Here is a 27312-nt window from a genome sequence, read left to right as displayed (position 1 = left end):
AGTGAATTTGCCCCTTGGATTTTTTTTACTGGCTTAACTCTTAGCAGTTCATTATGGCATATCAAATAGGGATTCAAAGAGGGAACCTTTAAACAAGTTACTAAATATTACATTAGTAATTTTGTCTCGTGATGACATAATACACAAAATAAATACAATTTGAAGTAACAGGACCACTGTGACCTTTTCATATTTTCATCAGTTTATTATGCTATAATTTACCCTTTGAAAACTCTACCATAAAAAAGTCTAAATATTTTTGTAATATTCACGGAAGAGAGCCAGCGGGGGCTAGAACAATCCCAAATACATAAAAAATGCCAACAAGGAGATTGAATTTGGCTGTCCTCTGTGGAATTTTGTTGAAGTTCTGACTTCTGAATTGTCTCTCTAGAGAAAAAGCCAGTGGGACAGTGAGCAGTGGCAAGGCCATGCTTATTGTGTACCTTGTTGCAAGTATTGAAAATATAAGATATGGGAGAAAAACAAGCAAGTTGTACAGTATATATGAAAACATTGGGCCAATGAGAATTGCAAGGGTTACTATGCAAGCCTGTCGATCAGATTCCATATCCCAAGTATTGTTACTATGAAGAATGGCTTCTGTGCTGAGGGCAAGGAGCACAGCATACAGTAAGGGTGTTACTGCAAGGTAAACAACTTGCACTGCATGAGCAAAAACAACAGCCAGTGGACCAAATGTGATAAGGATTACAAGGTCTCCAAGAGCAAAATACTTAAATCCTATTCCTGTAAAGATACAGAAAAAAGTTCAGAATTAACAACGGATCTATAGATTTCAAAACTCTAAGCACTATTTTGCTTTAGGGTCTGGCCACACAGGCAGATTCGGGGAGATTGGTTGCCAGGTGACAAATCTCCTCTTCTTCATGGTGACTAATCTCTCCAATCTGCCTTCCCCTGCCTTCCGCCGGCTAAAATGTAAATCGCCTGGGGGCAGGCACACAGATTCGTTTTCCGAAGTTTCCTCGTGAGGCAATTACATGTGACTTCGGAAAACGAAGCGCTTCATGTGCCTGCCCCCAGGCGATTTTCATTTTAGCTGGCGGAAGGCAGATGTAAGGAACCCTTACCCTGGTTCTCGTTCACTGCCAGCTTCCTAATGCGCGCCGCGCGCGCACTTCCGGTTCTTATAGGCGCATGCGCTCTGGCGTGATTACGTCAGCGCGCAATGGCGTGAAATTCAAATGGATTTAAAGAGACATTTTCTTCTTTGTCATTGCCCGTGATAGGATTTGTTCCTGGTGCTATTAGCTATTGCTATTCTGTTTGAATCTGTTTTGACCCCTGCCTGGCTGTTGACTACTCTGATCTCTGAAACCTGACCCTTGCCTGAAACCGACCTTGATTCTGCTTAACCCTTCTGTTCGACATTATGGTTTGACCACTGCCTGTTATTCGACTCCGTTTCTGCCTCGTCCCATCTGATTGATTACCTGGTTTTGACCCTTGCCTGCCTGACGACTCTAGCTATCTGCCTGCCTCGACCCGGCCAGTCTGACCACGAATCTGTCTTACGTTGTTGTACCACGACCTTCGGCCTAACTGACTTTAACAACTGTTGTGCCCCTTTGCTTGCCAAAACTCCTCGCCTCACTCCTCTCGAAAAGTCCAGGTGGCATCTGAGTACGCTGAGGACTACTCCCGAAGCCAAAGGCGGTCACACTACTGGTGAAGCCGAGCCGAGACCAGGGAGCTTGGCACTAGTTCTGGTTTAGGGTGCCGACCGTGACAGCAGATCAGGGAGATTCATCAACGCGAAGAAGAGGAGATTTGTCGCCTGATGACTAAGCTCTTCAAATCTGTCCCTCAGCAATTTTAAAGAGAAGTTACAAATAAAGAAAACTAACATGTCAAATGAGAACTAAAGTTTAACAAAGAAGTAGAGTAGAAAGGTTGTGCAATATGTTTTGGGATTGTGTACCAGCCCAAGGCAACCACTTCCCTTTAGCAGTAAAAATCTGTGTCTGAATATGCCATAGCAGCTGCCTATCATCTCTTCTGAGAACTCCCAACACATCATCTGTGCCGCCATCAGTCACTACAGTTTAGGGACCACCTCTCCATATACTTTATAAAGTACCTAGCAGCCAGCCATATTTCTCATACAGATTTTCAAGGTTTTTGCAGGCAGACTGCTTATCTGGTACATGCTTTTAACACGTCCTGACATTAACTGGTGAACAGCTTTATATGAAAGTTCTTACATTCGACCAGCATATGGTACTTCTAACACTTTTGATAAATCAACAAACCAAAATGAATACAATGGTATCCTGGTGCTGCCCACTTTGGTATGTAGGGAGTTTAACTTAAAAGTTTTCTGGGCTTTTGACCAATTTGCCTTTCTATTTAGCTATTTGGGATAGGATATAAAATCTATATACGTAGGTCTTCTTCCAAAGTCCAGAAATGACACGAAGTATACAGTAACTGTGATTTGTGTCCCCATGGAGTCCTTGCGTGATTATAAGTTATACAGATATCACTGCATCAATAAAAAATTATATGTGCTATGCATAGAAACCGTAGTATATGGAAAAATTGTCTCGTGGAAGTTTGAATTGCAGCGCCATCTTACCTCTCCTAGTTGATTCATGCTTATGTACAGTAACATAAAATTGCAGGACATTATGCTACTGCTAACGTGCAAGCTAAATCTTAGTCTAAAAATGGCACAAAAAACAGTGTAAAATATTTGTGTTGAGTCATTTCCGCCAGAAGTAATGTAAAGTAATAGTGTCAAATCTGGCGTTTGCATGGCGTTAAATTACACACACCTTGAAAATGCTGCCATTTATTTTAAGCAGCTTTTAAAACTTTTTTTTTAAGCAAATTTCATTTTGCACAGCAGAATAAATATGTCCCTAACCCCCAGGAGCCTAGGGGAAGGGTAAGCAGAGAAAGACACCAAAGTATAATGTACATACCTGTAAAGGCTGCTACATACAGGTTTTTTTTTATGTATTTACAAACATATACAGAGCATGAAAAAAATGCATATATTGCACTGATGTGCGTTTTTAAAAACACAATTGAATATGTTTTGTTGGAAACAGAGCCTTATATTCTATTGTCTTTTAAACGTTCGTCAAGTGCAAGAAAATGCAGCAATGTGTTTGGGCAGGCAAACTTGCATCTTAAACGCATAAAAGGTTTATTTATAAACAGTAACACCTAGCAATCAATCAACAATTCACTTTGATTAGACAGGAAGATCCACAAAAGTAAATATTTGATTGGTTGTACAGTATATATTTATATATATGTAGTCATGCATGCTGTTAAAGGGGTTGTTCACCTTCAAACAACTAGTTGTTTTCAGATAGATCACCAGAAATAACGGCTTTTTCCAATTACTTAAAATTTTCTATGTGTCAAAGTTTTTCTAATATTGAAGTGTAAAATGGAATTTTTCACCTTCTAAAGCAGCTCTGGGAGGGGGGTCGACGACCCTGTAAACTATTCTAAATTCATATATTTCTTATCTTTGTCCCTGCTGAGCAGAATCTCTGTTTTATTACAGGCAGCTGTTAGAATTGATACAATAGTTGCCAATACCCCAGAGATGCTGCTGAGAAAATTGCAAAATTGTAACAGTTTAGAGTCTGCACCTGAATTACTGAACTGCCGGGCTCAAACACCAGAAACAGGGACATTCAACTTTAAACTTAGATTTTGTAAAAATAGAATAATGGACAAGGCCTTATCTACTTGAATTGGAGCCAATAAATGTCACAAATATAAACACATTCATCTTGTCAGTGTGCCGCAGTGCTTTGGGCTTTGCATGTGTATTCCCTATCCCATGGCAGATGAGGTATTTTACTGCGGAGCACCTGATTTTGAAAGAAAGCATACAGAGGTAGAGCACTTCAACATTGTGTGGAATATGTTCTTCAGAATGGCATTATAAGTAATAATAAGTATGACTTTATGAAAGATAGTTCTTGTCAAACAATTTGAATTGCTTTTTATGATGACAATAGTAAGAAGCTGGAGAGTTGCAGTAGATATGCTATATTTGCATTTGGCCAAAGCATTTGATACAGTGCCTCATAAGCGACTGCTTTCCAAACTAAGGTCTGTTGGTCTTGGTATTGTTGTTAGTACATGAATAGGAAACGGTCTTAAGGATTGTTTACAGAAGATCGTTGTCAATGAAGCATCTATCTGGAGTTGATAGTAGGATCCCACAGGGTTCTATATAAGGCCCACTTTTACATTATATGATTATTAAGGACTTAGAGGTGGGTGCTGTAAGTAATATCAGTGTTTGCAGATGATACAAAACTATGCAAGAATATTTTTTCAGGGGGTTATATTATTGAGAGTGCTGGGGCTACCTTTTTTACTATGTAAATTAAGCCTTGCCCACATGCACCCAATAAGAAAGGTGAGGAGCGGCATTTCAGCTTGTTTGTTTTCAAAACTATGCAGCCCAATTAATTCCATCCAGGATGTGGCAGCTATTTTTTTTCAATCTAAGTTGTGTTTCTATGTACAGCGGGGAAAAGAAGTATTGAACATGTCAACGTTTTTCTCAGTAAATATATTTCTGCAACAATAAGGGTGCAAAGGTCTTGAAGAGAGCACTTTCTTTTTACCCATCATGAGATGCATCTTGTGTAATACCTTGGTACTGAGAAACCCTTTTATAGGTCATCAATAAGGACTAAACCAGCTGATATCAATTTGCACAGGATCGCTTTCAGACAGATTTCAGCAGGTTTCTTGGTTTTGCATGCCCTTTTACACCTCCTTTTCTTCATGTGTTCAATACTTATTCCCTGTGTCATTCCACTTTACTACACATAACTTAATTTATTTGTTTTGAGTTCTTTGCATGTATGGATTACTTAGATTGTTACAGACATCTGGTGTAAATCTTATGTCAATAGCCCTATTAGAAATATATTTACTGAGAAAAATGTTGACATGTTAAATACTTATTTTCCCCACTGTATGTTATGTGACTATAATATATAGTGATATTGTCCCTAATTAAACCTACACACATTCTTGATCACAAAAACATTTAATTTGCCTTTAAAGAAAAAAGTCAAGTTATTTCTTTAATATTGTTTTTGCCATACATATTTCCAGTATAAAGGAGTGAACTAGACAGTCCTCCAAAATATATAAGGGCCAGGTGTTCTAGCTTAAGCTTGGAGAGGAAGTAGAGGCAGGCAGCACACAAATAACCCAAAGTATACAGAAAAACACCAAACCGTACAACATTACGAGGTTCAAGGATACGGTCAACCAAGGTTCGGTCATCACTTTTCTTGTGATCAATCCCTTTGGAGAAGTCATAGTATGTGTTTACTAGATTCCTAGCTCCATGTACAGCTAGCACTGCCACAGCACAGACAACAAAAAGCAATAAATCCAGTGAGCCTCCAGAGTGATAGGCAATGGCAGTTCCCAATGATGATATTGAATCATCCTTCCGAATCCTACCCGAAGGCATGGGCTCCGTTGCCCAATCTGTTCCCAGCTACCGCCAGCGAACAGCTCGAACGTGTGGGTCCCCCTTCGCCGAAGCTAGGGATCGCCCACCACCCTGCCCCCCCTTCGCCGAGGCTGGGGGGAGTCCCGTCTACCCTGGGTTCTGCCAAAGCTTCCCCCAGGGTGTGTCATGGCCTGCGAGTCCAGCCAAAAGACCGTGACCCCATCCAGGGTGCTCAAACCAGACACAAAAAAGGTGCTGGAGTGGGCGGTGCAAGGCCATTGGTTGGCAGCCAGAAAATGAAAAGACTTCCCGCCCACATAATGGTAAGAGAAAAGGAAGTGAAGCTTGATTAAGCATGGGTGCATGTGCATCTCCCCTGACTCAAAACGCAAGTCAGGGGCCACCTCATGGGAGCACAGCGACCCAGCTTTCATCAAGCTTCCGCTTGTCAGCCTAGTCCAGAGGACCAATGGTTTCTCCGTTCTTCACATAGGTTCATTAGAACATTTGGCAGTTCCCAATGCTACAGGAGTAAGGGACGCACTAAAGCTCCAGGGACGTAGTGCCAGCATGTAAGTGGCACGTTTTTGTTTGAAGCTGGTAGCCTTTGAGAGAGCTTTATTTCTGCATGGAGTAGCTATGCCATTAGACAATAAATGGGCCACTCCATTTAAGTTCTCAGTTTCAATACTAACATTATTAGGGTAGTCATCTGACTTCATGATAAACTCCCGTATGTGCCACTGCAAAAAAAAAAAATGACATAACACAGACAACATTTTCGTCAGATATAATAGATTTAATTCAGATTTAATTCAGATTACGTCAGATATAATAGATTAAATTCAGATCAGCTATATGTAAGGAGAAATTATGTGACAATTTGTAATGAATGCTTATATGTTTTCATGCCCTTATGCATAACTCTGATTATAGAAAGGTTTTCATTTCATAAATCCTATGCAATATCTATCAACAGTTATTTAGAATCTGCAGTGTTTAAGGTGATCATTAAGGGATCACACATAGCATAGCAAAATGGTGGATAAAGCATATAAAGGCATAAAAGGGACAATATTTACGGATATGTATATGTCAGTTCAATAAAATCACTTATTATGAAATTTATTATCTTGATTGTGCCACTGTATTATTAAGTCCAGGAGTGGGTTCATTTTTGCAATACTACATGGCTCAGTAGGTAGCACTAATGCTTTGCATAGATCAGTAATTCTGGTTTGGGTAAGGAAGTTGTCAGACTGTCAGTTGACCTGACAGGCAGGTTAGTTGGCTTTTTATAAAATTGTCTATAGTGTATTTGAATGTAATAGAGATCATAAAGGAGAACTAAAAACTAATATAGCTAGAAATGCCATATTTTATGTACTGAATATACTGCATCAGTCATGTAATGAGAATCTAAATTAATTAGATCAGCATTAATCAGCATTGTATTGTGACATTATATTTTATTTACAGTGTATTGTGAGTCAATCCCTAACTTCAGGTAACTGGTAGCAGCACAAACCATGTCCAGTAAATTGGCGGAAAAGGAGATGAGGATCTACTGTGGCATCTTCAGGGGTACAGATCTTTACTGCTAAAGGGCTGTTATCAGTGCTGTTACTAGATATTACAGGGCCCCACAGCAAATTATTTTTCAGTCCCCCAAAATGTCTAGAGGTTGACCTGTGTTACCAATATTTATTGAAATTGCTTATGAATTAAGGCCTCATGGGGCCCCTATACCTCCTGGGCCCCCCTGCAGCCACACGGACTGCTTCCTCTATAATTATGCCCCTGGCTGTGATTGCAGGGTTGGACTGGGCCAGCGCGACCCCCAACAAAACAGTGATGTGCGGGCACGTTGGCATTTGTGTTCACCCATGTGTGTCGCAGAACGGCATTTGCATATGCGCGCAGGGGCCCCTGGAAGTTTGGAACCTGATGGGCCCCCAATAGTGATGGGCGAATTTATTCGCGAAACTGCTGAGAAAATTCTCCAGCGAAAATTCGCTGGTGTCAAAAATAAAATGGACGCAGGCATCAAAAACTAGACGCTTGCGCCGTTTTGCGAATTTCCCAGGGGCAAATTTGCCCATCACTAGCCCCCAATGCTCCAGTCTGACCCTGTGTGGTTGGCTTGGGCTGGTACAGAGTCTGAAAATGTTAAAGGAGAAGTAAACCCCTTATTTAAAAAAAACCCTACCCCCATACCCTACATAGACCCCACTGCCTCCTCCCCCCCAGTATAGCTGCTACCCCAGGCAAATGCCCCTAACTTTTTACTTACCCTTCAGTGCAGATTCACGGCATCAGAGTTCACGGGCGCCATCTTCTTCTTCGGTCTTCATCAAGTCGTCTTCTGGTGCTTCAGCATTTTTCATGAATTTTGGCACATTCGCAGTTGGCAAAAACACAAAGACTGCTCGAACTGCGCATGCGCCGATACAGAACTTACTTCCTGATAAAGACCGAAGAGAAGAAGATGGTTGCCGTGTGCTGGGGGGAGGAGGGAGGGAGGGGGGTCTATGTAGGGTAGGGGGGGTTAGGGTTTTTTTTAATAAGGGGTTTACTTCTCCTTTAAAACGGAACTCCGGCTTCCAAACCAAAATTTAATAAAGAGGCCCACATAACACTGAAACCCCTAATATACCCATGACAGTTACCTGTTTATTCAAAAAGTATGAATAAATGCCATTTTCTATGCTGAAATCCAGCTGTTTAACAGTTCTTCTATTTCTGCATCATTTGAAATCCTGGCATGGAAGGAGGGACTAAACAAATTTGTAACAACTTCTCCACAGCTTACAGACAGCATGCAGGAACTACGTAATCCACAATGCACTGCACTGTGATGTTCTGTTCCCTATTGAAATCACGTGTGCAGGGAATTGTGGGTTTTGGAGGATGCAGGCTGAGGACAGATGGCTGCTGATACAAAGTAACAGTAGTCAGCCAGCTCAGCAAAGTAGTCAGAAAGATCAGCAGGAGAGCAGGGGCTAGGATTAGAGAACTGTTCCAAACCATTAAAAATCATGAAAAGTCTGCATATTTTTTAATTGATTGATTGATTGATATTGCAAAGTTGCTTGAAATTATATTTACTTTTCAAAAAGCTTAAGTTATGTTTTTGTGGAGTTCCCCTTTAAGCCTTTTAATTGTAGGCACCGCTGGGTAAAGCTGGCCATAGATGCAAAGATCCGATCGTACGAATCATCGTATGATTGGACTTCCACATCTCCCGACCTGCCACAAACCATACAGATCAAAGTCTTACCAGTCAGATCAAATAAAGTAGTTAAAGAACAGATCAACCAATGTTCTGCCCCTGACAGCAATCGTACGATATCTATGTCCAACAAAGCTAGTGACAGTCTCCCACTGAAAATCGTACGATCGGCAATGCACGCAGAGATATTATCGACAGCCGACATTTTCTAACCTGTCCGATCGACCAAACGACCGATCTCCGCCGGACGAAAAATGTACGATTTTCGGACCATGTGTTGAGAGTCCCGACATTTTTCAGATCTTTGCGTCTATGGTCAGCTTTAGAACCTGATGTCAATGATGTGTATTTCCTGTACAACCATGTAGAATACGTCTTTGCTATATAAATAACAGGTAATAAAAAGTGTGCACACACATTCATATACAAAACAAAATGGCTAACTGTTCAATTACTTATCTTAAAGGCCTTAATGGAATCGGCCGTACTGCAACTCTTGTGCTTTGTACTTTAGGTAAATAAAGATCTACCCATTCTGAGTTACTTAACTAACAACAATTTATATTTACCACCACTCTTTGTAAAAACATTATGTTTAAGACAAATGTTCTGTAATGTAATCATTAAATTCTTTTGTGGTACTGTTTATCAAAATCTAAGTTGGTCACAGGACTGCAACTCCAATATCTAATGTCATGCTAACCTTTTCATAGAAGACAATTTAATTTATCTGGCAAGATCTAGTTAGCATAAAAACATTCTGGTACAAACTTTTAGTATTGTGATTTGAAAGTATTCTAATATTTTGTCCCTTATTATACAAACGTTTTCCTACCACTGATATCAAGCTAACAGGGCTAGAGCTGTATATTTGCACCATGGCAGATCTATTTTTTTACCTGTCCTCTTTAATCTATTCTTGTCCCTTTTGCTCCTCTTATTTGTATGTACCCCATAACCATTATCCCTTATCGATCATTCCCAGTTATTCTTTTCCCTGATTTCCCAATCTTTTACTTGATCTATTTAGCTTTCCTCCTTCTGTCAAACTTTTTCCTCCTCCTTTGCTCTTTTCCACCCCCTCACTGAACATCATCCACCTTTGTATGCATTTCTGTCCTACGCTAGTCAACTTATGTGCTCTCTACTTCTGTTGTACTCTTTTTACAGTATCTACTTTCTTTAATCTAAATAATGCTTCTCCCCTCACCTTAAGATGGTCTACCCTTAACCGTTTTTAGCAGCTGTGTGTCTAACTTGTTGTTTCAGAGCTCAAAGACTGGATGCTTCTTCCACAAATACAGCTCTGACTGTGTTAGGAAGCACTATATTGGTGAGGGGTGAGCAGAGGGAGGCATGTAGACATAGGACATGTAAGGAGATGGCTTGTTGGACCTCTTTACACTGTAGTTTGCTCTAGAGTGCAGATTGAAGTGTTCCCTGTGGCAATAAGGGTCACAATGCCCCCTAGAGCTTTAATACGTGTGCTTTGGGAAAAAGTCAATGGCCCCTTGTCTGTAGTTAGGAGACCATTTATGGTAAATTTGTTGGATTTACTAGGTGCTTTTGGAAGGCCAGATTAGGGTGGGATTTGGAGTGAACAGCTATTTCCTACTGTTGTTTTTATTAAAACTGTTGCTGAATGCTTGGTGCATTATTGTCTTATATCTGTAAATTTGTAACACAAGCATTGTTTGGACAAATTTATATAGTAGTTTAAACAAACAAAAGTCAGAAAAACACTACTTTAGGGCAAAGATACATGGGGAGATTCATTGTTCGCATTATAAACTTGCTACCTAGGGCGACATAACTTGCTGAAATTCCTTGGCGTTCATTGTAATCACTGCACATAAATTACGTTTCCTGCGGCCATTCGGTTTGTGGGGAAATGCGAAAACAGGCATTTTTGATGGACTAAATAGTGGAATAGTTAGGGAATATTTCTCATTTAATATGCCTCTCTAACTTTTTTTTTTTTTTTTTTTTTTAAATTCTGATTTATTGAAAATTTTCAATAGGGTACAGAAAGAAGAAAAGGGGGTAATACACACAGGGAAGCCAAAAAAAAAAAAAACAGGAGAAGGCATCCATTTAGTCAAACATCACATAGAATCACAATGATATCGAGGGAGCGACCTGACGTCCCTGAGTATAATAAGAACCGCTGATAGCAACATGAAACAATTGTCGTATAGGGGAGAGAAGAAGGGCAAGAAAAGGAAGAGAAAAAAGAAAAGAAAAAGGGGGAAAGATAGAAAGAAAAGGAAATCTTCTAGCGAATCTGAATATCTCTCGCACAGGGCGCGGCATAACTAGATAGGAGTCTTCGAATCTAGAAATTAAATACTAGCATGTTATTATTCACATAAACTGTCATGTCTACATAAAGTAAGCAAAAGCAATGATGCACCTACCCAGTTATAAGGAGAAGTAGATAGGGATCCACCAAACGGAAGAGGCCAGCTCCCACCGGACAACATCCACATGCAGAGCCTACAGTGTGTATGCTAATGTTCGAAAAAGCAGGCTGGATAAAAGATCCAGTGCTATCACTACCCAGGGAGCGACAAGCCAAATCAGGAAACTCATCCCCTTTCCAAATACAACACCAAAGTCAAGGCAACCTAAGTCTGCAGCAGCAGCTCGTATTTAGCTGAATGTTTAAACTGTACCCAATAAAACCATTTCTGAGTGTATTTCTCAATATCTTGTGTGGAGGATGCCTTATACCCTTCGAACCTTTCAATCTCAGAAATCTTCCGTAACCAATCCCGTATCCTGGGGGGAGCTCGTTGTTTCCAGTTCATGGGAACAAGAAGTTTAGCCATATCCAACAAGATTGGTACCAGAGATTTGCGATAAGCCTTAATTGGAGTGGAGGTGTGGTGGAGAAGTATCCCCAAGGGTTCATTAGGAACGTCCACATCTGTGAGTTCCTTAACGACCTCTCTAATCTGAGACCAATAATTCGTCAAACCCGGGCATCCCCAGAAGATGTGAGACAGAGTCCCATCTCCTCCAGCGCATCTCCAACATGAAGGAGAGAGTGTGCGATATATCTTGGCCAATTTAGCCGGAGTCCTATACCATTGACTCAACAATTTATAATTGAGTTCCTGAATTTTACAGCAAGTCGAAGTTGAGTGCGCTAAACAAACAATCTTATCCCAATCCCTCTCCTCCAGGCGAACCCCCAACTCAGCCTCCCATTTATGCTTAAAGATACCCTTCGGTGTTTCTGTGATACTTAGAATGCATTGATACAGATAGGAGATCGTTCTAGTAGGAGCCTCTTTAGATTCCCAAAGAAGTTCTACTTGCGTAGGAGGTTCAGTAGTCAGTAAATGCAAGCGTCGGGAAAATATAAAATGTCTCACCTGCTCCAGCCGGAATACATCCAGAGGAGTCGGGGGGACATCAGGAAACAGAACCTCCCATTGTGGGACTGTATTGCCGAAAAGAAAAGATTGAATCCCCATATGTCTCCTCAAGGTCCATCCGACGTATGGGCGCGGATTCAATCCCGGGGGGAAAGCAGGGTTGCCGAAGATAGGTGTGTATCTAGAGGGTCTAACTTTTTTTAAATAATGCTTTTATTATAAAAAAGTTTGGGGACATGGTTGCTAATGTCACAGAACAGTTATACTGTATGAAAGACAGATATAATCCCAGACCTTTACACCTATATTTTGTTGTGATATTAGGCAGGAATATCCATACATTTTTGTCAGTTTTCATGATAGTTTTTATAACTGAACATTTGTTTATTTCCACAGCTACAAGGCTACCAATAAGATGAATTTGTCACCAGATCATTGGATATTCTTTCTGGTAATGATATCAATATTCTACATTATATTGTTGTCTTAATTGTTTGATGTAGAGAATGATATTCGAAAAAAATTTGCAATTGGTTTTAATTTTTTATTATTTGTTGCAAATAATAAAAAGAAACTATAAAAAAGAAATAATGAAGACCAATTGAAAATTTGCTTAGGATTGGACATTCATACTAAAAGTACCTTCTTTACCAGCCTTGGTGTTACCCAAACAGCTTTGCTCTGGGCAAATGAACTGCCAAAATTCACTAGGGCCAAGGTTTGGTCTCTGGTGAATGGGTACTGGTTATTCCACTCTAGTTCTTCTTTTCGTTTGCAGCCCAAATTTTATATATTCACTGGTGGCTCAATCCAGACCCCTCCAATCCTAATGTCCCACTCCAGGCCACTGTAGCAAGCTCTGTGATATCCCTTAAAGGGATACTGTCATGGGGAAAAAAAAAATTCAAAATGAATCAGTTAATAGTGCTGCTCCAGCAGAATTCTGCACTGAAATCCATTTCTCAAAAGAGCAAACTATTATCTGTTATCTGGTTACAGATAACTCTCAAAAGATCTGAAAAACAAAGATTATTCAGTATCATGGTTTAGAGGAAGGCTACAAAAGCTATCAGAAGTTTAAACTGTCAGTTTCAACTGTAAGGAATGTAATCAGGAAATGGAAGGCCACAGGCACAGTTGCTCTTAAACCGAGGTCTGTCAGGCCAAGAAAAATACAAGCGGTATGTGCGGAGGATTGTGAGAATGGTTACGGACAACCCAAAGATCATCTCCAAAGACCTGCAAGAACATCTTGCTGCAGATGGTGTATCTGTACATTAGTGCAATTTGCAATAGCAAGTGCTTTGGATTGATGAGACAAAAATTTAGTTATTTGGTCATAACAAAAAGCGCTTTGCAGTGTGGAAGAAGAACACTGCATTCCAAGAAAAACACCTGCTACCTACTGTCAAATTTGGTGGAGGTTCCATCATGCTGTGGGGATGTGTGGCTAGTTCAGGGACTGGGGCCCTTGTTGAAGTCGAGGGTTGGATGAATTCAACCCAATATCAACAAATTCTTCAGGATATTGTTCAAGCATCAGTCACAAAGTTGAAGTTACGCACGGGTTGGATATTCCAACAAGACAATGACCCTAAACACACTTCGAAATCTACAAAGGCATTTATGCAGAGGGAGAAGTACAATTTTCTGGAATGGCTGTCACAGTCCCCCGACTTGAATATCATGGAAAATCTATGGGATGATTTAGAGCAGGCTGTCCATGCTCGGCAGCCATCAAATTTAACTGAACTGGAGAGATTTTGTTTGGACGAATGGTCAAAAATACCACCACCCAGAATCCAGACACTCATCAAATGCTACAGGAGGCGTCTAGAGGCTGTTAAATTTGCAAAAGGAGGCTCAACTAACTATTGATGTATAATCCCTGTTGGGGTGCCCAAATTTATGCACCTGTCTAATTTCTTTATGATGCATATTGCACATTTTCTGTTAATCAATAAACTTTATGTCAGTGCTGAAATACTACTGTTTCCATAAGACATGTTATATATTAAAAGGAAGTTGGTACTTTAAAAGCTCAGCCAATGATAAACAAAACTCCAAAGAATTATGAGGGGTCCCCAAACTTTTTCATATGAGCATATGTATTGTTTTGACGAAACAGGTACAGGTTAGGCAACCAATAAATGTTTTATTGTTGTTATTGTGCAACAAAACTGACAATAAAAAACCTTTTTAAAACTCTGGGTAGCAAGAAAGGCCAGTATTATTTGCAAGGGGCATCAGTGAGATAAAGGTTTAGTTAAATATTCAGTGGATACATATTCAAGAAAAAAAAATCAGTAGCCAATTGTATACAGTATTAGTGCACAACAAGGTTTTATTTGTAAGTGGAGTAATTTGCATATTCTTTAAAATGTGGACATTTTTACCTCCAAACCTGACTCATTAAATGGAGATATACCTTTCCATATGACTCTTCAGGGCACTTGCATTTTACATTGTTATCACTTTTTTATTTTCTTGATATTAGCCATTTTTACACTGCCAATTACTTAAACAGGGGCACTCTGGTTACATATTAATAATGAGACTGGTATGTCTTATTTGATTGCCATGTAATTCCTTCAGCTACATTCCTGCCACATCCAATTTACTATTTTTTGTATAGACCCAGGGGTTTACAAGCTACACATTGAAAATGAACATACTGCAGCTATAGATTAAAATAAAGCAAAAGCTATGTGCCAACATGCTATCCTGAACTGAGGCTAAATATCTGTATGCTTTTAGAGAAATGTTTTAATTAGTCATAATTTAAATTGTGTAGCTATCTTTGTTTTACAGTGTCAATACATGTTTGTCACATAAACACCAGAGTCTGGTCACTTTCTTACAGCCTACAGTCATTTTACAATACTGTGGCAACAATTTGGTTATTGACTGGACTTATTTTCTTATCCAGTTCTAAACTGTCCATGATATATAAATACAGGAAATAAATAAAATAAAACCTGCATTCTCAATGTCAGCTAATTTGAGATGGTAGGACATTTTAAATAAATAGAGTATCTGAAACACATGCTTGCTTAAACGTTGACATTTTTATTTTTAAGAAGTTTTGCAGCCTCTTTAGAATCTGATAATCCTGTTACCCATGAACCCAGCCAACATGTCTGGTATAATAACAATGCTGCATCAGTTTGCGAATGGTTTGAGGAGCAAAAATGAAGAAACGCGCATCAAGGCAGCCAAGGATCTTCAGCATTATGTCACCACTGAATTTCGAGAAGTGAGTTATTTGGTAGCTAATCTGCTTCTAAAATAATACACAGCTATTCTAGTAATGAGAACAACATGTGTTACTCCATTTGTGGTTAATATGCCTTCACCAGCTTTACAAATGCAGAAGCAGGGTGTGAAATCACTTAAGTTACAGACAGATTTCCAATTGGTTCTGCCAAGTTTACATTTTTATATATTGTTCTCATCCAGAATTAAAATGTGTTATTATTGGACCGTGAAATGATTTCAAGAAACTTTTTCATAAGGTACATTAATCAAAATCTTTAAGTAATGCCTGAAAAGTAAAATTAGGAATTTATGTGTGTTATAAATTTAATAAGGTGTTCATTTTCCCACAGAAACCACTGTGTGTCATTTTTGTAATTATGCTCTAGGACACTAATACCCAGAGACAACCTGCACATTTCACCTTTGCCATAGGGCAACACCCAATACATTTCCCTGCAATTTCTTCTATGAGAAAAGTTTCTATAGTTTTTCTGGGCACCACTACCATACACATATAGGTTTATTTATGAAAGGTCAGTTTTTAGTGGTTTTAGAGGATTTAAGGGTTTTTGAAACCACAACTAAACTCACAAACTCTAAAACCATGATTGTCATTGAAGTTATTAAAAGATCCGAATTTAAAAAGTAAAAACAAAACAAAAGCTGTGCTAAAAAATATGAATACCTGTAAAACCTCTAAAATTTTGAGTTTTTCTGGCAGTTTCTAATGGATAAAAAAACATAAACCTCTAAAAGTCCAAATTGATTGAAAGCAGTCCAATAAGAACAGCGCAGTTCCCGTTGACTTCTATAGAACCTCGACAACTTTTACTTGTCAAGTTTATCCTTAGAGGTTCCCGTGTTTTTTTCACTTAATAAATCTCACATTTTTAGCAATATAGGAAAACCACAATTTGTTTTAGATTCACAGAAAAAAACGTACTTCGATTGTTAGTAAATGGGCCCCACAGTGTTTGCTCACTGTCAACCAAGTGCTGAGCTGATACATATGGAATCATGATGTGTAGAGGGTTGCATCTTTGTTGCAATGTTATTTAAATGTATTCATTAGAGTCGAGGGGTAATGTTTCTATAGCCATACATAGCAACCACTTCAAAACAATGTTTAAAGACTGTGTTCCCATGCTCCATTAAATTTAATACTTTTAAAAGCAAATAACTTTTTTTTTTAAAAAAAAAAAAAGAATTATCAGTACAATTTATTTGCATGTTGCCAGCCCTGATTTTGTAGTTTTGCAATCACAGAATCCATATCAGTGAGTCCCCACACAATACAATCAATTCAGAGATCAACAGATGGGGGAATTAATCACTTTGTCCATGAAAAGATCCACCTATATTAAGTCCTAGGCTTCTGAGGATTTGGTGATGTCAGCCACAAAACACGTTATAGGAACAGTTCAGTGTGAAAATAAAAAGTGTAAATAGATGTGCAAAATAAAAAATGTTTCTAATATAGTTAGTTAGCCAAAAATGTAGGGGCATATTTACTAAGGGTCGAAGTAAATTTTCAAATTTAAAAAGTTCTAATTTCGAACTAATTTTTGGGTACTTCGACCATAGAATAGGCCTAAATTTGACTTCGATTCAAAATCGAAGTACTGTCTCTTTTAAAAAGTTTGACTTCGACACTTCGCCATCTTAAACCTGCCGAATTGCTATGTTAGACTATGGGGACTTCCAAGAACCCATAGCAAATATTTGGCTAAGTCAAAGGAAAATCGTTTGATCGATCGATGAAATCGTTCGAATCGTTTATCCCACTTCGAAATTTGACCCTTGATAAATCTGCCCCATAATGTATAAAGGCTGGACTGACTGGATGTGTAACATAATAGCCAGAACACTACTTCCTGCTTTTCAGCTCTATAACTCTGAGCTAGTCAGTGACTTGAAGGGGGGCCACATGGGACATAACTGTTCAGTGATTTGCAATTGATCCTCAGCATTCAGCTCAGATTCAAAAGCAACAGATATGACCCATGTGGCCCCCCCTTCATGTCTCTGATTGGTTAGTGCCTGGTAACCAGGTTAACCAGTCATTGTAAACCAAGAGAGCTGAAAAGCAGGAAGTAGTGTTCTGGCTATTATGTTACACATCCAGTAACTCCAGCCTTTATACATTACATTTTTGCCTAACTATTTTAGAAACATTTTTTTATTTTGCACAGACTATCTATTTACCCAGTTTATATTTTTACACTGAACAATTCCTTTAAGCAAGCCTGCTTAAAGTTGGTCGGCTTTTAATACAAGCGGATGTCCTCATCATTGGCTGGCCAAGTAAGTGATTCCACCACCTGTTGTTCTTTGAATTTATTGAGCTTTCTAGAAGCTCTCATCCATGAAGTTCTCATCCAAGACAGAAACTGTGGAAGAAAACCCTATGTCATATAGAAAAGGACATTTGAAATAATTTATATAAAGGTGTTGGATGAACAAATGTAAAAAAAAAAATAACATAAATATTCGATTTATGATGTTGCTGCTCCTTTTAACGAACTGAACCATAGTATTAGCTGACTAGTATTTATGAAATATTTCTTGGCAGTTGCTATAGCTAATACAGGGACTCACACAGGGGTTCTTCACTTCTGTTGGTTTATTTATATTATCTTCAGTAAGTACTCATCAGTAAGATTTTTACCAGGACAGCAACAGTATCATTTTGGAGAACCATATCAATCAGCAAGTCATCTTTTATTCGGATCAAGGATCCTTCATCAGGTGCTTAATTAAGGAACTCTGTATGTGGAACCCATTTACAAGAATAACAGGGACAGCTATCACCTACATTCTGCTATCTTTTTACCAGTACGCAATGCATTCAGTGCTGTGTTTCCCTCCAGGTGAGCCAAGAAGAGGCCACTCAGTTTTATGATGAACTAAATAATTTCATCTTTAAGTTTGTCTCTAGCTTAGATGTAAGCGAAACGGAAAGGCGGCATCCTTGCTATTGGTATGTTATAACCAAAGTTTGTATGGAGTAGGCTCTCATACTGTGTAAGAACTGCATAATGTCAGTGCAGCAGTCATTGCTAATGCCCCAAAATGTTATCTTCTTATAAAAAATTCTGTAATTATACCAGTTATTATTGAAATGTTTATATATAAGTAGAATGAGTTATATGCTGATTTGTTTACCATCAGTGTGTTCTTTTTAGTTTTGTGTACTGGCAAGTGCCTGTCATCAAAACGTTCATAAAAAAGATGGCACTAGAACTATGCAGTATGCTTCTCTTTTAGTAACATTCCCAAGGTTTCTTATTTTTGTTCCCCAGTGTATTCCTTGTGTCAATGTATTGACATTGTATTATTGTATGAGATATTTCAACAATGCTAAAAAAAAGGTCTGGAAAAACATATTTATGTTAACATATTAGAGTTCTTCAAATTCATTAATTGCATTTTAGGAAAATCTCAAAAAATATAGTAACATCTTGAAATAATTGTCACTTTCAAATGTCTGTTGCTTTAAATGCCATGATTTTTACGTTTAGATTTAGTTTGACCAAATACTGCAAAAAAAAACAAACAAACCCTTGCAGATAGTGACCTGGCTGGTGTTGAACCTAGGAACCAAGCGCTACTGGTACTTATTCTTTGTTGAGCTTAAGTTCTCCTTTTAATATTTATTAGTTGGACTTTTCATTTTTGCAGTGCTCTGACATACTTTAGGCATGCGCTTCACACATTTACTGTGAACTATAGCTTTAAAGGTTTAGATAAGTAAACTTTTAGATTAAAACCATATTGAAAATATTTTTTCAATTTGAAGACTTTCACAGAAATCCTTTCTGCAAATGTCATTCGAAACTGACTTTTAAGTACAGTGTACTATTTCATTTGTAATATGTCCCGTGACTGAATTTGTGTAATAGGCAGATCTAGTAATTCTAGCTTTCATAATGATGTCAGTCACAAAGAAATACTTGCAAGCCATAGAAGAAAGTAAATATTATTCCCAGTGATCATTTTAAAACCTGTGATTTTACTTGGAAAAATATTAAGGGAGAAGCATACATTTAAATTAACTTTTAGTACATTATAGATGACCTATTCTAAGCAACTTAGCATTCTGTCCTATCGCATTTTGTTTGAAAAAGTCCGGTTTGGTAATTTCTGTAATAATAAAATAGTACCTTGTGCTTGATCCCAACTAAGATATAATTGGTTTTCGTTGGAGGCAAAACTTAACTTAGAAGACTTAAGGTGTTGTGATTGTTGTGATACATGCTTGCTAATAGTTGCTGTAGTGTGATCAGAGGTATTTTTTTGGACTGACTTCTGTCCCTTGTTTCTTTGCCAAGGTTATGGCTGCTGTAGTAGTGAAATTCGGCAGTATGGCCATGATGGTTCTAACCATCTAGATGATGTTTCTCTTCTGTATTATGGGACAACAGTTTCTCTCCCTTTTGTTTGATCTGAAAATTGTTTTTGGTTTAATTGATTCAACTTTAGTTTACCCTAGAACAGATTTACCCTATATTTAGCACAAAGTGAATCCTTGTTAGGGCTTTGCATTTCTCTCTTTCACTGGTTTTACAGTGCTTTCTGCTGGCTGGGATTTACCCCATTGTGTTTTTGTTCCCTTGTACTGGAGAAGAGAAACCGGTTTCTGTTAGTACTAAAAAAAAGCTCACGTTTTAAGATCATAAATTTAGGGGGTAAGAAAAATTATGATTTTCATTGTTTGCTTCCTTAATGTCTTATGTCTGAGTGGAAGGAGGAAATGCCACCAGAATCAGCAGATTTGCCAATTACTTGCGTAACCTGCTGCCCTCTAGTGATCCTGGAGTCATGGAAATGGCATCCAAAGCTATGGGGCAGGAGATACCTTTATTGCAGAATATGTCGAATTTGAGGTGAAACGTGCCCTCGAATGGCTGGGAGCAGATAGAAATGAAGGACGCAGACACGCTGCAGGTAAGAGCAAATGGTAAAAATAAAACTTTATAATAAATTTTAACACCTACCGGGGTTTGACAGAATAAAGGAAAGGTAAGTAAAAACAGGGCTAGTTTATGATAAAGTTGCTCATAGTGTCATTGAAAAAATAGTAAACCAGTACAGTACCTTAAATACTGTGTAAGTAGGAATGCTTGTTATTTATGCACAGAGTTATTATATTTCAGAAAGAGATGCGCCAGATCCCAGATTTGTCTCAGTATTTGGCCGAATTCGAGCCCTTTTCAGTATAATTAGACCGATTGATTCCCTCTCCAATCTTGATTTAAGGATATTAGGGTTCAGCTTCTATTCGTGATTTTGTTGAATCCTGCGTGAAAGGTTGGGCTGAATCACAAAAATTATTTAGTGCATCTTTAATTTTAAAATACATTTTATGGTATTTGTGTTAACCTAATTGTAATCTTAAAGGAAAGCTAGTTTAATTGGTGTGGTTCATTGTTGTCTGCACATGCCCTTTTATTGGTGAACAACTGCATTAACACAGTGTTTATTATGTGAAACGGTAAGTTTGGTCCATTTATTAATTTAAACATTGATATCCATTCCTGTGTCCATGTCTAGGTTCTAGTACTGAGGGAGCTGGCTGTCAGTGCGCCTACATTTTTTTTCCAGCAAGTGCAGCCTTTCTTTGATAACATAATTTTTGCTGTGTGGGATCAAAGCAGGCAATTCGGGGAGGGACAGTCGTAGCTTTGAGAGCCTGCTTGATCTTAACCACACAACGTGAGCCTAAGTAATTGCAAAAACCCCAGGGTACAGGGTAAGTATTTACATTTTATTTTTATATTTATGTATAAATAACAAAAAGCTCCAAATAAGGCCACCGGGGTACAGTAGTTAATATTTTCTTAATATATACTTATTTTATATAAGCTTCATCATACTGAAATAAAAAGCTTTCTAAATACCAATTAAACATTCTGCACTGTTTCAGAAATGAAATTATCAAGTTCATCTTCACTATCCCTCTCTCAGCATCTGTTTCTCTACATTCTCTCTTCATGCAGCAGTTGGGTGTCAGATAATTGACAGTTAGATCCAATATATCTAATAGGGGTTTCTTTTGCCTGGAAGATGTATTAGAACTCACTATTAAAATCACCAGAAATCCTGTTTCTCTAAATGCAGAATTTGTGCAAAAGGCAGCTATTTTTTTTAATTTTGTTTGTACTGCAATCAATTATTTGAGTGAGCTCTAATACATCTGCTAGGAAAGGAAGCTCCCCTTATAAGATATATTGCATCTAGCTGTCAACGACTATGTGACACCCAACTGCTGTATGAAGACAGATGCTGAGAGAGGCATAGTGAACGTAAACTTGATTATTTCAGAAACGATGGAGAATATTTAATTGTACAAAGTTTCTTATTTCAGTATGCTGAAAGATATTTTCCCTTTAAAAATGCTGATGGTACTGGTTACTGAATTTACTGGTTCTTAATTTTATATACAACAAACATTTGAAGAAGCAGAAAGAGGTTTTGTTGAGACATTGTCTAAAGAGAAAGTATGAACAGAAATTATCGTATTCATGGAGCACTTCTTATAATTAATGTGCTGGTGAGAATCAGCAGTATGGAAGGAGAAGTAAGGACTGGACTTTTGGAATTTGGTAGTCATAACTGAAATATATTGAGTCATATGGAGTCATATGGAGTCATAAAGTTCCTGGGAGTAACCTTTTCATTCCCCATATACAGTCATATGAAAAAGTTTGGGAACCCCTCTCAGCCTGCATAATCATTTACTCCACTTTTAACAAAAAAGATAACAGTGGTATGGATGTCTTTCATTTCCCAGGAACATCTGAGTACTGGGGAGTTTTCTGAACAAAGGTTTTTAGTGAAGCAGTATTCAGTTGTATGAAATAAAATCAAATGTGAAAAACTGGCTGTGAAAAAATTTGGGTGCACTTATAATTTTGCTAATTTGAATGCATGTAACTGCTCAATACCGATTACTGTCAACTACAAATTAGTTGGAGTAGCTCGTTAAGCCTTGAACTTCATAGGCAGGTGTGTCCAATCATGAGAAAAGGTATTTAAGGTGGCCAATTGCAAGTTGTGCTTCTGTTTGACTCTCGTCTGAAGAGTGACAGCATGGGATCCTCAAAGCAACTCTCAAAAGATCTGAAAACAAAAATTGTTCAGTATCATGGTTTAGGGGAAGGATACAAAAAGCTAACTCAGAGGTTTAAACTGTCAGTTTCAACTGTAAGGAATGTAATCAGGAAATGGAAGGCCACAAGAACAGCTGCTGTAAAACCCAGGTCTGGCAGGCCAAGAAAAATACAGGAACGGCATATGTGGAAAATTGTGAGAATGGTTACAGACAACCCAAAGATAATCTCCAAAGACCTGCAATAACATCTTGATGCAGATATCTGTGTATCTGTACATTGTTCTACAATTCAGCACAATTTCTACAAAGAACATCTGTATGGCAGGCTGATGAGAAAGAAGGCCTTTCTGCACTCACGCCACAAACAGAGTAGCTTGTTGTAAGCAAAAGCTCATTTAGACAAGCCACAGTTATTTTGGAACAAAGTGCTTTGGACTGATGAGACAAAAATGTAGTTATTTGGTCATAAAAAAAATCTCTTTGCACGGCGGAAAAATAACACTGCATTCCAAGGAAAACACCTGCTAACTACTGTCAAATTTGGTGGAGGTTCCATCATGCTGTGGGGCTGTGTTGTTAGTTCAGGGACTGGGGCCCTTGTTAAAGTCGAGGATTGGATGTATTCAACCCAATATCAACAAATTCTTCAGGATAATGTTCAAGCATCAGTCACAAAGTTGAAGTTACACAGGGGTTGGATATTCCAACAAGACAATAACCCTACACACACTTTGAAATCTACAAAAGGCATTTATGCAGAGGGAGAAGTGCAATATTCTGGAATGGCAGTAACAGTCCTCCAACTTGAATATAATCAAAAATCTATGGGATGATTTGAAGCAGGCTGTCCATGCTCGGCAGCCATCAAATTTAGCAGAACTGGAGAGATTTTGTATGGATGAATGGTCAAAAATACCACCATCTAGAATCTAGACACTCATCAAAGACTATAGGAGGTCTAGAGGTTGTTACATTTGCAAAACGAGGCTCAACTAAGTATTGATGTAATATCTCTGTTGGGGTGCCCACGTTTATGCACCTGTCTAATTTATTTATTATGCATATTGCATATTTTCTGTTAATCCAATGAACTTTATGTCACTGCTAAAATACTAATTCAATAAGTTGTTGCATATTAAAAGGAAGTTGATACTTTGAAAGTTCAGCCAATGATAAACAAATAAAAAAATTAAGAGGGGTTCCCAAACTTTTTCATATGACTGTATTTATATATATCAATAAAAAAGGAATGATCTAACTTCAGATATATAAAATTGACTAAAAGGAGGGGATCTGACTTCCGTCAGTATTTAATTTTGTATAGGAGAAAAGAAGAAAAGTATCCCCGTCTTCTTAATCAGAAAAAATACAAAAGAATATACTATATATTATCACTGTGTGATTTGTTTTCAGTTAAACCATTAGGTCACGTGATCCAGTCTCTATGAGTTCCCCCCTATTAAATAATTTATCCCACAAAGTGCTAGTGCTTAGCCTCAATAAGTTAACATTAAATAGGGTAAAACTAAGACACAATTAATTTTCCTTTTAAATATTGTGTGTATTTGGTAATTTCTAACTCATAAACAATTCATTTAACATTGATTAATAAATTACTAACAACCAGCTAAAACACCAATAAGGGTGGTAAAGTGCCACCAAATGTGATCGATTCACATATAAATTACTTAAAGTGCAATTATAAATATCTCTGATTCCAAGAAAAGGTAGGAAAAGGAAATTGGTAGAAGGGTGGAGAAGTCCCGTATTGTCTATGGAACCACAAAGTACTGAGAATTGCCTGGGAGAAACTGACAACGGAGAGGGAGGATGGTGGACTCGCTTTACCCAACTTCCAGTTGTACTACGTAGCGCCCAAGTGTATAACCTGCACTGGTGGTACCATCCGGACCCATATAACCCAAATATGGCGCTACAGGCAAATATAATAGGGTCACTGGAAGGACTTAAAAATCTACCCCATCGGAAAATTTCGGACGCAGGCAGTCTGCCATCCACCATCTCCACACCTCATAGAGCCTGGACCCAAGTGTTGAAAATATTTAAGAAAGGACCTATCCGTCTCAACCCCCTACTACCACTATGGGGCAACTCCAATCTACCTCACTTCTGAAACCTGGAGGACTTCCTCTATTGGCCATGGCAGGGCATTAAATACCTGGGCGATCTCTTGCAAAACCATACCTTCCCTTCACATACTGACCTTCAAGCCAAATGTGCCTCTCAGAACCTCCCATTATTTAGATATTTTCAAATTCGGCACACTTTTAAGGCCCAGTTTGGTATACTTTCTCCTGTCCTTGCCACAATGACAATTGAGGAGACCCTCATAGCTGAACAACCGGTAAAGTTGGTGTCTAGGCTCTACAGAAACCTTCTAGCCAGTGTCCCCTCTCCATTCCATACAGCTCAGATACGTTGAAAAACAAACATTCCAGAGCTGTCCCAGGATGACTAGAATGAGACAACGGAAACTATGTATAAAAGTTTAATAGCAATAAGGGATAGACTAATACAATTCAAGGTGTTCCACCAGCTCTATACCAATGGGTAAGAAGGACGATGATACCTGCCCCAGATGTGGAACTCTAGAAGCCAACTTTCTACACATGATCTGGTCTTGCCCAGTAATAAACGCCTACTGGTCGCAAGTGATGCCTTCTTTAGCAAACACCCTGGAGTTCCCACATATACTCTCCCCCACTGTGTGTCTCCTGGGTGTAGCAGAAAACCTTGTACCCACTGTGTGTGCAAGATTAAGGTTTAGAGCGTTATTATTCTATGCTATAAAATGTGTGATTATGCACTGGATGGGACCCACCCCTCCCACAAAGGACTCCTGGATTAACCTAGTTGATTCAACTATACCCAAAATAAAGCTTACCCATGAAGCGAGAGGCACAGCAGATAAATTTCAAAAGATATGGAGACCTTGGTGGGAAATGGTCCCGGGCGTGCAACCAAGAAATTATCATGCAACCAAATAATACGTTTGCTTTACATTGTAGCCGTAATGGCTTCCAATGTTAATTCAACCTCAATTTATGCTGCAACATTTGAAAGCAAATAATCCAGTACCAGTGACACATGTTTTAACTGTACACATGTTTATTGATATATTAATATTATCTTTTTCTTTTTTGTAATGTTTATTAAAGCAAATAAAATATAACCTTTAAAAAAAAAAAAAAAAAAGGTTTTTTTTGGTCGAATAGGTCCGTTTTCAATCGAATAGGCCCGTATTCGGGCAAATACAAATTGAAGGAATAGCGCATTCGATTGAATTAAATTCAAAGTTTTCCCCAAAAAAAATTTGATTTTTCAAAGTCCACCAATTGGCTCCAAATAGGTTATAGGAGGTCCCCCATAGGCTAAAACAGCAATTCGGCATGTTTTAGATGGCGAATGGTGAAATTTTCAAGGGACAGTATATGATAAAGTACTCAAAAAATACCTTGAAATACAATTTTTTTTCATTTGAAAATTCACCTCAACCTTTGATAAATAGGCCCCTAATTGAAATGTACACATTACTGAATTAAAAAAAAATTAAAACTATATAAACCACAAAATGAGAGACATGCATATAACAATTGTTGCTTAGTAAAGGCAAGCAATGTTTCAAAAATTAAACACATTTGTATCTATGTTGCAAAAATTAACATCAAAATATACAGAGGTTCAGATTGACAAAAATATTGACATGTAAAATGGAAGTGGCAGAAGCATTCATCTTCGATGGAAACTATTAGAGCATACCTGCAAAGCATGGGATTTGAAAACAAATTGCTGGGGCTCCCCTGGGCGGAATTAGAAACGGCCCAATCAGAGGCAACCTGACTGACGGGACAGATCCCTCTGTAATTACCCTTGCCCCCCCCCCACTTTCCTGGTTTTTCCCCATAATATAGCGCACAGTTACCATAATGGGCAGTTCCTGTATCATAGAGACAGATTACATGGTATCTAATTTTTTTAGGTCTCCTATTTATACTATAATATACTCTATACTAATGGCCCCCATGATCTATTTTTTTTTCTTTGCAAGAGCAGCAAGAGCAGCAAAACCATTTTTTCCGTATTGTTCTGGGTACACAACATAGTTCTTTTATTCTATACTTTCTGAAATCATTGTGATCTTTGTAGTATTCTTTGTAATATCTAAAATCACATTTATTGATATTAATATATAATATTTATATAATATTTATAATATTATCTCCATGGGCATTGCTTATTATGGATATCTTTTTTCCAGGACACTTTTGACCCAGTTTGTTCGGCACTGTGCCGACCATTTCTTGAACAGTGAGCATAAAGAAATCCGCATGGAAGCTGCTCGAAACCTGCTCACGTCTGCTTACTCCCTCGATCCAACTTCTAAGTGGTCATGGTCATGTGAGCCAAACTGCAGTTCAAGTTGTGGCTGACGTCCTGGGCAAATTACTAGTTGTTGGGATTACAGACCCAGGTAGATTCGTGTAATTGGTTTCTAGATAAACCCTAAAAAATGTCCATGTTGCATTTAAGCTATGCACAACTGTGGTGTCTCGTTTTTTTTACAGACCCTGACATTAGATACTGTGCGCTGGCATCATTAGATGAGCGATTTGATACTCACTTGGCTCAGGCAGAAAACTTGCAGGCTCTTTTTGTTGCCCTGAATGAATGAAATTTTTGAGATACGGAGTTAGCTATATGCACAACTGGTCGTCTGAGTAGTATGAACCCTGCATTTGTCATGCCGTTTTTGCGCAACATGCTTATTCAGGTTTGTACTATTTTATATTTAAATGTGGGTAAGTTCCAGAAAAGGTAACATTGAACA

The 27312-nt window shown here is 38.3% G+C and overlaps 1 protein-coding gene and 1 pseudogene across 1 annotated transcript; one reads left to right on the top strand and one right to left on the bottom strand.

Annotated features, from left to right (window-relative positions):
• Positions 1-268: 268 nt before the first annotated feature.
• Positions 269-6198, bottom strand: LOC108697957 (ubiA prenyltransferase domain-containing protein 1). Its single transcript, XM_018228422.1, has 3 exons — positions 6000-6198; positions 5113-5454; positions 269-750 (listed from the first exon to the last, which is right to left on the bottom strand). Exons 1-3 carry the CDS (start codon positions 6196-6198, stop codon positions 269-271), a joined length of 1023 nt encoding a protein of 340 aa, XP_018083911.1.
• Positions 6199-15227: 9029 nt separating this feature from the next.
• The window catches only part of LOC108697228, a 91959-nt pseudogene continuing 79874 nt past the window's right edge, over positions 15228-27312 (top strand).

The sequence above is a fragment of the Xenopus laevis genome, chromosome 7S (genome assembly GCF_017654675.1).
Source record: "Xenopus laevis strain J_2021 chromosome 7S, Xenopus_laevis_v10.1, whole genome shotgun sequence".
Taxonomy (NCBI): Eukaryota; Metazoa; Chordata; class Amphibia; order Anura; family Pipidae; genus Xenopus; species Xenopus laevis.
This window is presented reverse-complemented; position numbering and strand designations above follow the sequence as displayed.